Source organism: Arachis hypogaea, chromosome 4, assembly GCF_003086295.3.
Source record: "Arachis hypogaea cultivar Tifrunner chromosome 4, arahy.Tifrunner.gnm2.J5K5, whole genome shotgun sequence".
Lineage (NCBI taxonomy): Eukaryota > Viridiplantae > Streptophyta > Magnoliopsida > Fabales > Fabaceae > Arachis > Arachis hypogaea.
Genome location: NC_092039.1, coordinates 115829196 through 115844539, shown reverse-complemented (window position 1 = coordinate 115844539; position 15344 = coordinate 115829196). Strand labels below are relative to the sequence as shown.

At 34.0% G+C, this 15344-nt stretch overlaps 2 protein-coding genes across 4 annotated transcripts; both read left to right on the top strand.

The window, feature by feature from the left end:
• The first annotated feature begins 1218 nt into the window (after positions 1 to 1218).
• Positions 1219 to 7662, top strand: LOC112797454 (beta-amylase 7). 3 transcript variants are annotated; one of them, XR_003199787.3, is made up of 11 exons: positions 1219 to 1765; positions 2096 to 2671; positions 3019 to 3303; positions 3447 to 3524; positions 3759 to 3962; positions 4055 to 4249; positions 4648 to 4812; positions 5487 to 5747; positions 6382 to 6596; positions 6790 to 7009; positions 7275 to 7662. XR_003199787.3 is itself a non-coding variant. In XM_025840391.3 (11 exons), the coding sequence occupies exons 2-11, from the start codon at positions 2216 to 2218 to the stop codon at positions 7301 to 7303; spliced, it is 2112 nt and encodes a 703-aa protein (XP_025696176.1). In that variant the 5' UTR covers positions 1219 to 1765; positions 2096 to 2215; the 3' UTR covers positions 7304 to 7662. The 3 variants fall into 3 exon arrangements, 2 of the variants coding, with proteins under 2 accessions (XP_025696176.1, XP_025696179.1); XM_025840391.3 differs by having other exon boundaries at positions 6382 to 6600; XM_025840394.2 differs by having other exon boundaries at positions 1354 to 1765; positions 2964 to 3303; positions 6382 to 6600.
• Positions 7663 to 8292: 630 nt separating this feature from the next.
• Positions 8293 to 14745, top strand: LOC112797453 (acyl-CoA hydrolase 2). Its single transcript, XM_025840386.2, has 17 exons — positions 8293 to 8502; positions 8593 to 8685; positions 10153 to 10220; positions 10437 to 10518; positions 10640 to 10686; positions 10822 to 10947; positions 11085 to 11162; positions 11248 to 11335; positions 12292 to 12404; positions 12781 to 12843; positions 12925 to 12980; positions 13123 to 13227; positions 13471 to 13527; positions 13634 to 13735; positions 13836 to 13884; positions 14155 to 14223; positions 14308 to 14745. The coding sequence occupies exons 1-17, from the start codon at positions 8484 to 8486 to the stop codon at positions 14383 to 14385; spliced, it is 1293 nt and encodes a 430-aa protein (XP_025696171.1). The 5' UTR covers positions 8293 to 8483; the 3' UTR covers positions 14386 to 14745.
• The last annotated feature ends 599 nt before the right edge of the window (positions 14746 to 15344 follow it).

The window sequence follows — 15344 nt, the reverse complement described above, 5'->3', positions numbered from 1 at the left end:
TATACATGTACCTTATCTGTGTTCTGTTTGTTTGTCTTGTTTGTCCTTGCAACTGAGAGATTTCTCATGCTGGTGGAGGAGACGTTGAGGATTGTTCCACCGATATTTCGGAGGTTTGGAGGAAACAGAAAGTGAAGGATTGAGTTACAATCAGATTTAGAACTTGAGAACATTAGATAACTTACCCTATTGTTGGTTTAGTATATCTTTTTAAGTTTAATTCTGAGTATCGGAGTTTTAGGATTGTCTCTGACTTTTTCAAGACCTTATATCTTATGTATGTTGGCATCTTTACCATGCTGAGAACCTCTATTTCTCATTTCATACATATGTTGTCATTTTTCATATACAGGTCAAGAAGCACCTCGTTGAACATTTAGAGGTTCCTTTGGCAAGCGATGTTGGGATGTTATATTAATTTGGGTTGTCGGTTATGTATTGTGGGTCATCAAAATGAAGCATTTCACTAAGTGAGTTTACCGTCGAATTTTTCTGCCGATAAATCTTATCCTAAAGGACGCGCTAATTTTTTTTGTTTTTCCTCCAATTATTATCGGCAACTTTACTGTCGAAATTGTAAATCTACTGGAAATAATTTAACCTGACGAATTTGATGTCAAACTCATTGGTAAATCCGCTGATAAAGCACTAAGTTATTGGGATATTGTTAAACATTCTTACCCATGGTTTAACAAAACTAGAATTTGTCAAATATGCAACAATATTAATCTCAATCTATCATTTAAATGCAGTCTAATGTTTCAAACATTTTATTTTAATCTCAAAAAATTTAAAACGAATTTAATGTTGTTTTACCATTAAATTTAGCTCGAATAATTAATGAAAAATTTCTATATTTTTAATTATTGGTAGGTCAATTTTACTTACGTATTAAAATTAAATATTATATTAGTTTTGAAATATATTAATTGTTCATGTCAAGTTTAATTGTGAGATAATATTAAATTCGTTTAAATTTTTTTGAGACTAAAGTAAAATATTTAAAATGCTAAACAATAAATTAAAATTTAATTCAAAATATTAATGACGAAAGTAATACTTTATCATATGTTTAATTTCAAAATGTAAAATATTATAAAGAGTAAATATCATTTTTACGGTAAAAATTGAAAAACGCTGACACGAGGATGGCAGAACCATCATCATTTACGAATCCAATTCAACTTTTTAGAATGCAATGATCAAGGTGATTTCTTTGTGAAAACATAAAGATTAAATTGAGTCTTATGACGTCTCAAGTAGTCAACAGCTAAAGGGACAGAGAAATAGGTTTACATAGTCAATCATCAAGTGAACACTTAATCATTTTACTATTTAATTTTGCTTTTTCTCGTGTTGTATTCTTCTTTTCTTGTTTTCACTTGTATAGATTAACATTAACACGAGCGACTCGTTCGTGTGCCAAGATTTCGAAACACGTTCGTCTTCGCACACTCGGCACGAGCGAGCGAGCGAGAGAAACCCTAGTTTCCTGTGCACACCTCGCATGCTTTTGCTCGCACGCGCGGCACCTCTTCACTCGCTCGCCGGAAAATTCGCTGCCGGGAACTCGCCACTGTCGTCTTCTTTCCCTTCGATCTGATCCTTCCTGATCCTGATTCCCTCCTTTCTCCTTCGATCCACACCGGAAATCCGCGGTGGCCGCCGGGAATTTTTGTACGCGGCGGGGTTCTGACGAAATTTGGCGCGCAGAAGACGGATTTGCCAGAGTTTTGTTGATCGAGCTGTGATTCCGAGATGGAAGGTAAAATCGTGCTGAAATTCGTGAAATTAACGCGAAATTTGCGAAATTTCGTAGATATGTATTTAAAAAAAGGGATAATTGTTTGCTGCTGAGGAATGGAATTGGTGAATTAAGTGTAATGTGTGATTGTGTTTACGATTTTATTTTTTATTTTTACTGTGATATGAAGTAATTTAAATTTTACAATTGTAGACATAGGGAGACTTGGTTGTTGTTGTTGTTCTTTGTATTAGTATGAAGTATGAACTAATAAGGCTTAAAGAGGAGGGAAATTTGCTACGTGTTTAGTACTGCTGATGAAGTGCTAATGCTGATTTTGTCTTTTTGCAGAATGTGGAATTCCCAATGTCATAGATTTTGAAATGGATGTAATTCGCAATTCTTGATAGCATTGGCAGTCAACAAGTCAGTAAGATAATTGAATTGAGATACTGAAGGTTCAGTGGGATTATGGCAACTGATATGCAGAGGCTTATTGGAACCAGCGAAGATGATGATGAAGAAATAGAGATGGATGTGAAAGAAGAGGATGATGAGGATGGAGATGAAGAGGAAAATGGAGGTGATCATGGAAATGCTTCGGAGATGGTAGGGATTGATGGTGGGAATGGTTTAGTGACTGCTGGTGGTGACAACAGTTTTCAACAGCAACAGCAGTTTCAAGAACAAGTTGGAACCCCAGGTGGATCTGCTCGAAGATGTAGACCACTAGAAGAGAAAGAACGGACAAAGCTAAGAGAGAGGCGCCGGAGGGCTATCACTGCTAAGATCTTGGCAGGGCTTCGCAGGCATGGCAACTACAATCTTAGAGTTAGAGCAGACATAAATGATGTTATTGCTGCTTTAGCAAGGGAAGCTGGGTGGGTGGTTCTTCCTGATGGCACTACTTTTCCTCCAAGATCCCAGGTGAGACCTGAACTAGACTTTTTTATTCTGAAGATATCCTGGAGTTTGATTTGGTGTATATTTGTGTGGTTTCCATGATAAATGAGTGGACTATGGCCTGAGTATTGTTTACCCTTCAAATCTCCTTGTGACCGTTATGTTTTGAAGGACTTTATTACTGAGAACTATTATACAACCAAACATTGACACTTATACTTAGTACTTGTACCTTAGTTGTTTTCTTGGCTATGACAAGCTAAAAGTACTTGATGTTTTAAAATCTTATTACTGTTGTTGTATCTGCAAATTTCAGTTTTAACAAATTTCAGAAAACACCCAAATTGGACCTTTTCTTCTCAACCTTACAGGGTCAAAGGCCAACTGGTGGTAATTCTGCAGTTGTCACTCCATCTTCTCCAGTGCCTTCACAACCAACTCCATCTGCTTCCATCAGGGGAGTTGCTTCTGGCTATAGGAGCTCATTAGAGTATAATACATGTCAAACAAAAGGTGTTTTCATGCCAACTCCATCTCCTTATGATCTATCCTCAAGTTCCCGGTCTCAAACATCCATGGTGGGGGATGGAGAGTTACAGAGAGACAATCAACCTTTGGTTGGCAGTGGTTCAATGGATACTGTTCATGAGAAGCAGGTATATGGTAATTATGTGGCCAATATATAATTATCCTAAAAGGCATAGTCATCCCTTTAGTTTTGCTTATAAATTCAACATGGTGGCTTTAGCTGGTAAATCTGTTGGCATTGATTTTACAATTTACACCATTTTCTTTGCAGATTATTGACTTGCCCTGCAGATTATCAGAGCGTGATCTGGCCGGTACTCCATATGTTCCAGTGTATGTGATGCTACCGGTAAGCTAATTTTTTCTCTTTCTTTCCCACATTATTTCATCAAATTTCTGCATCATGGTTTCTTCATATGCTTGTAGTGAGTAGTTCCTACTGCATACTGCATTTTGTGTATATTGTTTTGGGAAATTTATGTAACTATTATGGGAAAGGAAACAAAAATATCTTTCTTTTTCCTAATTTAGAAAATTCTTAAGTTAATGTTTAGTAAGTATTTTCTCTCTACATTGTTGACAGTTAGGAGTGATCAATATAAAGTGTGAGCTTGTTGATCCAGATGGTCTACTAAAGCAGCTGAAAGTATTGAAATCAATAAACGTTGATGGTGTTACGGTTAATTGTTGGTGGGGAATAGTAGAAGCACATGCTCCACAAGAGTATAATTGGAATGGTTACAAGAGACTCTTTCAGATGGTGCATGAGCTGAAGCTTAAGCTGCAGGTGAGTTTCATTAGCAACTTGAATCATAGTAAGTTTCTATCTTGCTGCAATCTGGCTCAGGTAGTAACTTGTCTTTGTTGAAACTTGGCCAGGTTGTGATGTCGTTTCATGAATGTGGAGGCAATTTTGGTGATGATGTTTGCATTCCTTTGCCCCATTGGGTTGCAGAAATTGGTAGGACCAATCCTGATATCTTCTTCACTGACAGAGAGGGAAGACACAACCCTGAATGTCTTTCTTGGGGAGTAGATAAGGAACGGGTATTAAGAGGTCGGACTGCCTTAGAGGTAATAATGACATTGACATGACAATCATCATTACTATTTATTTTTTCTTTCTTCTATTATTAGCATATTGGCTGCATCAGTTGATCCATGTAGTTGACCTTGGTCCATGGGGAGCCGTTTTGTTGTTAGTTACCACAATTAGTAAGAAATAACTAATATATGTTTAATGACACGGTACATCTGTATAGACACTGTCAACCAGATTTGAAGTAATTATTAAATCATGTCATTTTAAGTGTGAAGGCATTGCATAGTATTTTAAATAAAACATTTTTTAGCGAGACAAGTCTGTCTAAGTTATTTGGATCATGTTTGGGAAAAGTAGGAGGCAGAGTCTCCATTTTACGATATGCTTATAAAATTAAGGTATATAACTTTCATATCTAACATTTTTGTAGGTCTATTTTGATTTCATGAGAAGTTTCCGGGTAGAATTTGATGAGTATTTTGAGGACAGTTTCATCTCTATGATTGAAGTTGGACTTGGTCCATGCGGAGAGCTAAGATATCCATCTTGTCCTGTAAAACATGGTTGGAGATATCCTGGTGTTGGTGAGTTCCAGGTAATTATTTTCGTAAGTATACTATATTTTCATGTATTTAGTCTTTTCCCATTTTTGGCTTAAATTTTCGTTGCATATGCTTTATTTGCTCAAACATCTTTGGCTGTTGTAAGCAAATTATATTCTATTCAATATATTGAACTTCCTTCCTCCCCCCACCCCCAAACAATCCGAACCAGTTGAGAGAGTGAATCAATTATGATACCGGATAAGATTTTTTTGTTATTGTAGATGTGGATAATTCATGGCTCAAAAGAAATGGTTTCAGCTATATGTAGTATCCTTAATTATTCTTGTCCACATGTTTTTCTGACATTTTCTTTAGGGCCTTTCAACCTCTATTGACATAGAGGACGAGTTTTAGTTTGTTGATTTTAAGAGAATGAGGAGAAATCTGGGCATGTTCCTGGGAATGAAAATTCTTAGAATAGGCTAAGATTATAAGCAATGTTTAGTTTGTGCTATTCTATGTTGTCTTTCATTGGAAAGAAATTCTTAAATTTTCAAGGTTACTTCATCTTCACAAAACATCTGGCCAAAACATATTATACATGGCCTGTGATTGTGGTTGTCCTCTCCTATTCACCTACTGTTGTTGATATCCTTTCGGTGATGCATGTGTTATGTATCGTTTTCACCACTTTGCTCATCATTTTTTCTTACTTAATGGGCAGTGTTATGATCTATACATGTTGAAAAGTCTCAAGAAAGCAGCTGAAGCACGGGGACACTCTATTTGGGTTAGGGGACCAGATAATGCGGGTACCTATAATTCTCAGCCACATGAAACAGGTTTCTTTTGCGATGGGGGTGATTATGATGGCTTCTATGGCAGGTTTTTCCTTAATTGGTATTCTAAGGTTTTAGTTGATCATGGAAACGGGGTACTTTCTCTGGCGAAATTAGCTTTCGAGGGATCCTGCATTGCTGCAAAGGTAAGTTAAGGAAAATGAAACTTTTCATAAAATGTGGAAGAACTTGTAATCTAGGTTCCCTTTAAGTAGAATTGTAATCTAAGTTTTAAAAAAGTTTCGTTGACCATTATGTATCAGAATGTTTTTGTCTTAAAACATAAGGAATCGCATGATTGATATGGTTCTAGTTTTATCTGTGAGGCATTTAATTTGCAGTGCTTTTAAGCATCCCACTTTACACATGAACATAACATGATTTCTGACAACCCATTTTCATCTCACAGCATATCCAGAAAATATAACTTTCTCAGAAAGTCTTTTCAAGAAGCAACGCTCGCACCATTTGTACACACGTTGCATTAATTCTTGCCAATTACTTCACCCTACCACTGACCAAAAAAGTATGTTTTATGGACCGATATTGCTATGTATAAATTTTCATCTACAGCCACCAGAAAACAATAGTGTGCCAATCACCAGAAAATGAGATGAGAGGGAAAAAGGAAGTGGAGGGAATGAATTCTTTCTGTGCAATTAACTGAACATTAATGCTTGTCCATTTGTAGGGTTATTCTTTTAGTTTTTGTGGGTTTGATTGTGTTTTGTGGATTGTGTCCTTGTAGTCTGTCCTGATATATATCTTATTTCTTTACAGTTGGCAAATATTTACTGGTGGTACAAGACTGCTAGTCATGCTGCTGAATTAACTGCTGGGTATTATAACCCATGTAATCGCGATGGCTATGCAGCTATTATGGAAATGTTAAAGAGCAATGGAGTTAGCTTGAACATTGCTTGTGCCGACTTGAACACATTGAACCAGCTTGAGGTCTTTCCAAAGGCATTCGCTGACCCTGAGGGATTAGTCTGGCAAGTACGAGTTAGCAATTTTTTTCTCTCTCTTTTGTTTTTCTTAAGCTAGTAGAGTAGTACTTATAAGCAATTTCTTCGTGAATATAAAGAATATTTATGATTACTTGCTTGTATTTAGAACTATGTTTTAGTGCTTAAGATTTATCGCAGTTCACAAACCCTAATCTGTATGTCTTATCGTGCATTGCAGGTGTTGAATGCAGGTTGGGATCTTGGCTTACCAGTTGCCGGTGAGAATGCACTTCCTTGCCTAAACAGAGTTACCTATAACAAGGCTTTGGATAGTGCCAAACCCATGAATGATCCAGATGGAAGGCACTTTTCTTCCTTCACTTACCTAAGGCTTAGTCCATTACTTATGGAACAGCAAAACCTACGAGAGTTTGAACGATTTATCAAGAGGATGCATGGTAAGTTTGACGAATAAAATTTCACATTTAGCTTGTTGCTGACAAGAATCAAGTTTATTTAAAAGAGTGGATTTAGTTACATGCTGACAAGTGTGCACATACAACACTCAAATTCATAGCATGAGATTCTTTTCTTACTGGAATCATTTTAATTTTGTAATAGAACATGAAACGAGTCTAAGTAGCTGCCGAAGTAGTTGTCATTGCTCACTGATTGCATTTTAATTAGGGTTCATGTTGCCTTATATATATATATTTCCTGCAGGGGAAGCTGTTCTTGATCTTCAGGTATAACAGCAAGTAAGCAAAGAAGAGACTCCGGTGGAATGTGTACAGTGTATTATTCTCCCCTGTGAAAATGTTGGAGTAGCCAGTTACATAAGCATAGAAGAGTAAAGATAGTCATTTGCTACCACAGATACTAGTTGATGCCCAAGTAGTTGTAGAAATAGATTAAAATAAGCTATTTTTCTTTATTCATTTTCTTGTATTTTATCAAAGAAACATCCGTTAATACCGGGATGTAAAATTTGTGCATACATCGTTGTGCAAACTCATTGAGCTTGTGTTAGCTACAGCCTACAGTGAACTATTATTTTCGTACATGCCACTTTATGATGTATACAAGTTTATATGCTAGGTTATCATTTATATTTCGATGGAGTTATGAAATTAAAATTTGGGATGGGAACTAAAATTTTATCAAATATGCATATTTGGAGATGCGAATAAAAATTGTAAAAGTTATTCTTAAAAATTATATTTTAAAACTTTAAACAAATATAAAATAATATATTTTTAGTAGTAATTTTAGATAATAAATTAATTTGCTTTGGAAAAAAACGCACTAAACATTCCAGAACAATGAAATTTTCGTTAGCGTTTAGAATCGCAAGCATAAGCATTAACTCGATGTAATTGAATTCTTATACGAAAAATTTCTTTTTCGATACATTTTTAATTAATTCCTATACAATAATTTTTTTCAATATTTTTATAATTTTCTTTTCTAGAATGATGAGTGTGATGGACAAAATAAAATAGGGTTTATATATCTTGTACTTTAAGATATATATTAAGTTTATAAATTAAAAGTTTTTTTATTAAAAATATAAAAAAAATTAAATTTTTAATACATTTATTTTGTATTTATTAAATATAGATTTTTAAAATTTTTTATTACTGGTAAATTTATTATGTACCCTTGTTGTTAGGACACACGTTCACTTACCCAATAAAATATTATTCATTATTTATTACACAAACAATTTAGTTCCAAATCCATTATCCAAATTCCAATGCATGATTGTATACAGCCATAAATAAAATATTACAAACGCAGAAATTATAATTCACGTGTTTAATACATAATTTTCAAATGTCAATAAAGTTTCAGTGACAGTACACTGCCAAAGACACTGATCTTCACACTTTCTCTCTTTCTCTCTACCTTTAGGTTCATTGGCTCAGCTCAATGACCAAGGAAGAACAAGGTCTGTGACTCTCTCACCAAATTCTATTCATCTTCTTTGATTTCGATTCCGAGAATATTCTAATTTGCGTGTTCCGTTTGATCTTAGCAGTGTTTGAGTTCCTCGGGTGTGTTCCTCTGCTACAGAGACTTCCTAGCTCCTCCGTCAGGAAGATTTCTCAGCTTGTGATTGTTAAGCACTATGGTAATAATTATCCTTGATTTTGAGTTTTTGGAAAGTTAGAACTTGTTTGATTGATGGATTAAAACTCCCTGCTATTGAATCATGTCGAAATTTTGTTGGGTAAACTACTAAATGGTATATCTGAAAGTTCATGTAGCCACAAAAGCATCTAGTAAAGATATGAACTTCAATTGCAAATGACTTGTGCATTTAATCCAAAATTTTTGGAACATCTGAATAACTATTTAAAAGGTATAGGCAAAAATCGAAGCAAAATTTTTCCTTTTATATAAAATTCTCGACCATTCAAAAACAAATCACAAAATAATTCACTTGGACTAAAATAACCAAATTTTATATGAAAAGATCACATTTTCCTAGTCATGTTTACAAAAAAAAAAAACCATGTCACAATCCGATCTCTAAAGTACTGTCTATAATGCCTGGTTATTTTTGTCACATTTTTAAATTTTTTGCCTTATTTGTCGTTGCTATCTTTGAAGATATTTTCGTAAAAATATAAATTTCGAGTATCATTTTGGTAATTTACCCAATTTTGTTTATGGCATGGCACTTTAATTTTATCCTTTTGGAGTAATATAACAACCTTGATACTTGGTTTGTGTGTGCAGTTAAACCACTAGAAACTGAATCTTACTTTGATAAGTCAATGATTGCTTAGTTTTTATCTGGTCATGTCTTTTAATATGGTTAACCAACATGTTAATTAATCAATTACAATGAATTGGAACTGTCGTTGCTTCTGTTTCTATATTACATGAATGGTTTTGTCAATCTTGATATTCCTTTACCATTTGTTATCAGGTGCCACTCTACCTTATATAATCTTCTTGAAATGATGACTGTGTATATTTTATATTGAATTTTAAACACATGGGCAGGGCTTATACTACTCTTGATAAGATGACTAACATAGTCATTCCTTTTACCGGGTGTTTTTACTATCAGGACAGCTCAATGTTGTCCAAGTAGACTACATAGTCGACACTATAATAGACTTGTAGTGTTATGTTACAAATTATGTTTATATTAAAACTAATAAAATGTAAATTTCCTTTAATGGGTTCATTTATGGATTTTTAGATCTTCTAGTTATTGAATTACCTCCATCTTTACTCTCATTACAATGGCTTCTATAGGCCATTCCGCTGCATGCCAAAATTTTCATAATAGGTGCTACAGCAGCTGTCTAGCTAAAATATTCATTCCTAATCTAGTCCTGTATATCTCTACTTATGCAACTAACATTCTTGACAGTATTGAGCCTTTTTTATGGTTGGCTTTTCACCTCTCAACTTCAAAATTTATTTAAAAAAGGACTATTCAAAGAAGATTTATGAAATACTGAATTTCAATAATCTATTCGAACTTGGACGGATGTTTCATTGGAAGGAAATTGGTTGGTGTTCCAATAGATACATTGATTTTATGCTTTTGATTGATGAATGATGGGTTATCATTGTGTAGAGCCCGGAGATTATGTTGTTCGTGAGGGGGAACCTGCAGATGGGCTTTACTTCATATTTGAAGGAGAGGTATGCTTCTTTTACATGCTGTATTATAGAATTGAGAACTGCTAGGATGTTCAAAATTTAGAGAAACAATGCCAATATACAACATTCATTGGATTGCTTTTAGTGATTTAAGGGTAAAAGCTACTGATGGATAAAAGGGTAGTGAATAAGTTTTTTAATTACAAGTAATTTTGGATTTGACAGTTTTGTGCTGAAAGTCGGCTTCTTGTCTTGCAGGCTGAAGTTATTGGATCGGATAGAACTGATGATGAAAATCATCCAGAATTTCTATTAAAAAGATATGACTATTTTGGTTATGGTAATCAACTTCATTCTTATAGTTTCATTGTTTTATTCTCTTAATATGCTTATTACAGATATTCCCTTAAATTGATGCATAACTATATTTTGAGAACACTAATATGATCTACAACTTGCAGGTCTAGCAAATGCTGTTCATCAAGCTGATGTCATAGCTCTGACTAAGGTGCCTTTTTAGTTTCTAATTCTGTTGCTCTTCAATGCAACAGCTCAGTATGCAATGACAAGTACAAGAGATACATTCTTAATTAAAATGGATTTTTTAATTCAGTTTATTATTTTTCTTTGTTTGCTGTTGCAGTTGTCATGTTTATTGCTGCTTCATGAGCACTCAGCACTGCTACAGCCAAATTCTATTTGGAGTGAAGAAAAATCTGTTGATACATGCTCGCTAGTGGAGCATATATTGCATTTGGAGCCTATAGAGGTGTGTTTTATGTATATGCTAGAAGAGGAGATAGAAACTAATCAGACGTGATTGTCCTGGTTTATCTTTGGTTGTACAAAGTAACATGCTATATATTCATAATTCAGCTCATGTCTTTCTGTCGTTTATCATTGAAGGTAGATATCTTCCGAGGAATCACCCCTCCAAAGGCTCCGAAATTCGGGAAGGTGTTTGGTGGACAGACGGTTGGACAGGTATGGTAAAACTATATCTTCTTTCTATGCTACTCATGCCAGTAGCAGCCTCTACTGATAAACTGCTGACATATGTAACATGCAGGCACTGGCTGCAGCATCAAAATCTGTTGATTGTCTTAAAGTTGTTCATAGCTTGCATGCCTATTTTCTTCTTGTTGGGGATTTTAACAGTAAGCATGTGTGATCACTGAATTTTGTTGACAAAGTTTGGTGTAACTATCTTCTATTTTTCTTCATACTGCTTTTTCCTTACTTGAAGGATTCATTTTCTTTTCTTGACCACATGTTATGTTGTTTTATGCAAGCAAGTTTCTCCTATTTTATTAATGATCTATATTACCCTTATCTTTCTTAGTTGGCAATCAAATATCTCCCTTCTTGATAAATCCTATTCTAGCTTTTCAACCCCACCCTTGATTCTCTCTGTGTGTGTGTGTGCATACGAGAACTCCCCTGCTTCCCTTTACTAGTTTGCGTGATGATAGAATGGCTTCAACTTTGTCTCCTTTGCTCAAAATGCTTATCTCTATTATGATAAGATTAGTTCATTAGCTAATCCAAGAGAAATAAATATAAGTGATAATTTGAATGGTTATATTTTTGACACATCCCTTCACACAAGACTCAAGAATCCTCTTTTGAGTTTGGATGAATTTATATAGGCTTTTTTTCCTTCTCTTTTTTTGTTTGTTTTATGCTAATTCTTTTTGTTTGGGGGTAACAAAGATTGAACTGACTTTTAGGTCATAAAAGCTCTAATACCATGTCATGAACCCATTTCTCCCAAAAGCATAAGCTAAGATAGATCATAGTCATCTAACAATTTCAAATAACCATAATGATTTCAAGTAACTTATATTCCATTCTCAATATTTATTAAGAAAAAGTTTCTTTATAGTTTAGGAATTTAGATTTCATTATCATTTTCTAGTTTCTGTACTTTAAAAAGTTTTTTTCTTGTAAGATGACACTTTGTATTTAAGTAAATCATGTAATATTTTCTTCAGACTTGGGAAATCAGATATGCATATATGCATGTATGCTTCTAATTTATTTGCTCAATAGCTAATAATAGTAATATTAAGGACAATATATTTTATACATAGTCCAAACTTCTCTTTTCCAGTGCCAATTATATATCAAGTTCATAGACTCCGTGAAGGGAAGAGCTTTGCCACAAGGAGAGTGGATGCAATTCAAAAGGGAAATATCATTTTCACATTGATGGCTTCATTTCAAGTAATACTAATTTTCTTGACTTGGAATAATATAATTGTCCCTTCAAAATGGATGACATTGTGTGCTCTAATAGTTGAAGAGCATTTGGTCATAGAGACTTTAATACTATGAATGACCTATCTTTCCTAAAAACTTAAGCTATTATATGCATGTTCACGATTTTTATGTCCATCAAAAGGGATTATTGTAAGTACTTTGTTTATTGCATCATATAAATTCTAACATTGCTAGAATAGGTAACATTCATGAAATAGCAACTCCGCATTTAGGTTTTTGTTTCTTGGCTAATACATGTTCTATAACATATGTCTCTAACTCTAGTTGAGGAATTCTGCTCTAAATTAGCACATGCTTAGTTATTTCCTTAACTTTACAGAAAGAGGAAATTGGGTTTGAACACCAGGAAGTGACTATGCCATCTGTCCCTAATCCAGATGAGGCAAGTACCAAGCTTACAGTGATCAAGAATTTTCAAATTGATATCTGGATTTTACATTATTTAATTTGATATCTATTATAGCTTCTTTCAATGGAAGAGTTACGGGAACAACGTCTTACTGACCCACGTCTCCCAAGGTAAGGTTTATTATTGCCACACAGTCCTATATTTGCTTACTTGATGCAACATAGTCCTATATTTGCTTGCTTTAACGTTTTCAGGCTCTGGATAATATATTTGATTATTTTATGTGCCATAATGATAAGTTTGTTGCTTCAGAACTTACCGTAACAAGGTTGCTACATCCGAGTTCATTCCCTGGCCCATAGAGATAAGGTTCTGTGAGCCAAAAACTAAAACAACTCAGACCAAATCTCCTCCCAGGTTAGCATTATGCTATATGCACCTTTTCCCTTACATTTATACTGGTCTTTAATGATATTTTATAAAATTTGGAATGCCAATGGGTGTACCACTCCTACACATTTATATTTGCCTTCCTAGCTCTTGAAACATCTTCCACCAAATAGAGCCTTAACGTCTAGAACTTCTTATGCTAAACATAGTGTAATTTTATTTATTTTTAAAATTTCTTTTTGGTTTTTGTTAAAAATAAATTGTGTGCAGCTTGAGATACTGGTTTAGAGCAAAGGGGAAACTTTCAGATGATCAGGCCTTGCATAGGTAAATGTCTTTTGTTTGTTATTTGATACGTCTGCCAATTGCCAAAATTCAAACGCTTCATAGAACAATGCAACTAACAACCTACATAATGTGGTTTTTGTTGTAGGTGTGTGGTGGCATATGCTTCTGATCTGATATTTCTTCAAGTTAGCTTAAACCCTCATCGTCGAAAGGGCTTCAAGGCCCGGGCTGTTAGCCTAGACCACTCGTAAGTACAAGTTCCACTGTTTGTTGTGTGATAAGTATTAACATTTGTGCCATATCTAACATGTGTCAAGCTACTAAATGCTTTTCAATTTTTATTTCAGGATGTGGTTTCATCGCCCTCTAAGAGCTGATGACTGGGTTCTATTTGTGGTTAGTGTCATAAGTGTTCCGTTGTTATTATCTTTTTCCTCTAGTGATAATTTTGAGAAAATTGAAAAATTATTAGTGAAAACTTCTCCTTTTGGAAAAATTAACAACTCTGCTAGTTAGAGTCAATACATTCTACTTGTCAACCACTCTTAGGTTATTATCAACTGATCGAGCAGTACCTAATTTGAACTATACATACCGAAAACTTCTTAATTTGTAATTTTGTTTTGTTTGATGTTAATGTCTTGGTAAACTTGATTTGTTCTATAGATCTTTTCTCCTAGTACCTCCAATGCGCGTGGCTATGTCTCAGGCCAAATGTTCAATCAGAAGGGAGAAGTAAGGGATTTTGTGTTACCATTTTTCCTTTTTCATCCTAACCTCTTTCCCTGATTCAACTGTTTCTTACTGTATTACTTTCAGCACCTTGTATCATTGATTCAAGAAGGTCTAATGAGGAAAGTTAATACTCCAAATTCAGCCATCAAATCTAAGTTGTGAGGTAGCTGAAGATGCAGGCGAACATGTGGTTCCTGTTCAGGGGTATCCCTTTTTTCTTTCCTTCATATTTTTGTGGTTCATGTCACACAGTATTAAATCTAAAGCATGATGAGTAAAGTAAGTCTATTTTATGATTCAAGTTCTCCCCTTCATTTTAAAACTCATAAAATCACAAAAGGTCCATTTTGCCTTTAAAAGGTGTTGTGACAAAAGAGCATAATGTAATAGGTTTGTACTAAATAAGGTTCTAAGATGTAATAAGTGTTGTAAGTGCTTGTTGTTTGATCTATTGAGCTTTATTCGTTTCAAACCTTGTAAAGGATGCCAAATGCATAAAATGGTAATCTTATCTTTTATTGATGTGCTAATCTTATCCTAAATTCACAAATAATACGGAGTATTGATTCAATCAATTTTCATTCTGGTTATTCATAAGGTGGTCAAACGAGATCTACATGTAAACGGTTTCTCTGTAGACATGATATATGACAGAGTACAATGACGTCGTTTGATTCATGTAGCCGACCCCACTTAGTGGAACAAGACTTTATTGTTGTTGTTTATGTTTAACAAATTTTTTACTTGTTAAAGATTTAAAAAATAGTAAATTTTTATGAAATTTACTAAAATTCATGTATTTATTGTTATTTGAAACTTAAAACTTACTTTTTCTAAAAAACGTACCATTTTTAACTGGTAATGAGTAAGCAAAACCCAATAAATTTTTTTTACTTTAACTTTCTTTTAATTATATTAGTATCAACGCAAATGTTTAAGGAATAAAGAACTTAGCTTCTGTTTTTACTCTTATAGCTTGAAGGTTACTTCTACTAAATATATATAAAAGATTGTGTGTATCTCGAAAGAAAATCCAAGTAAAATTTCTAGAGATTCAATATGAAATTCTCAATGCTAATAAACAATTATAGGCATAAACTAGAAAATTATTAACATCATTA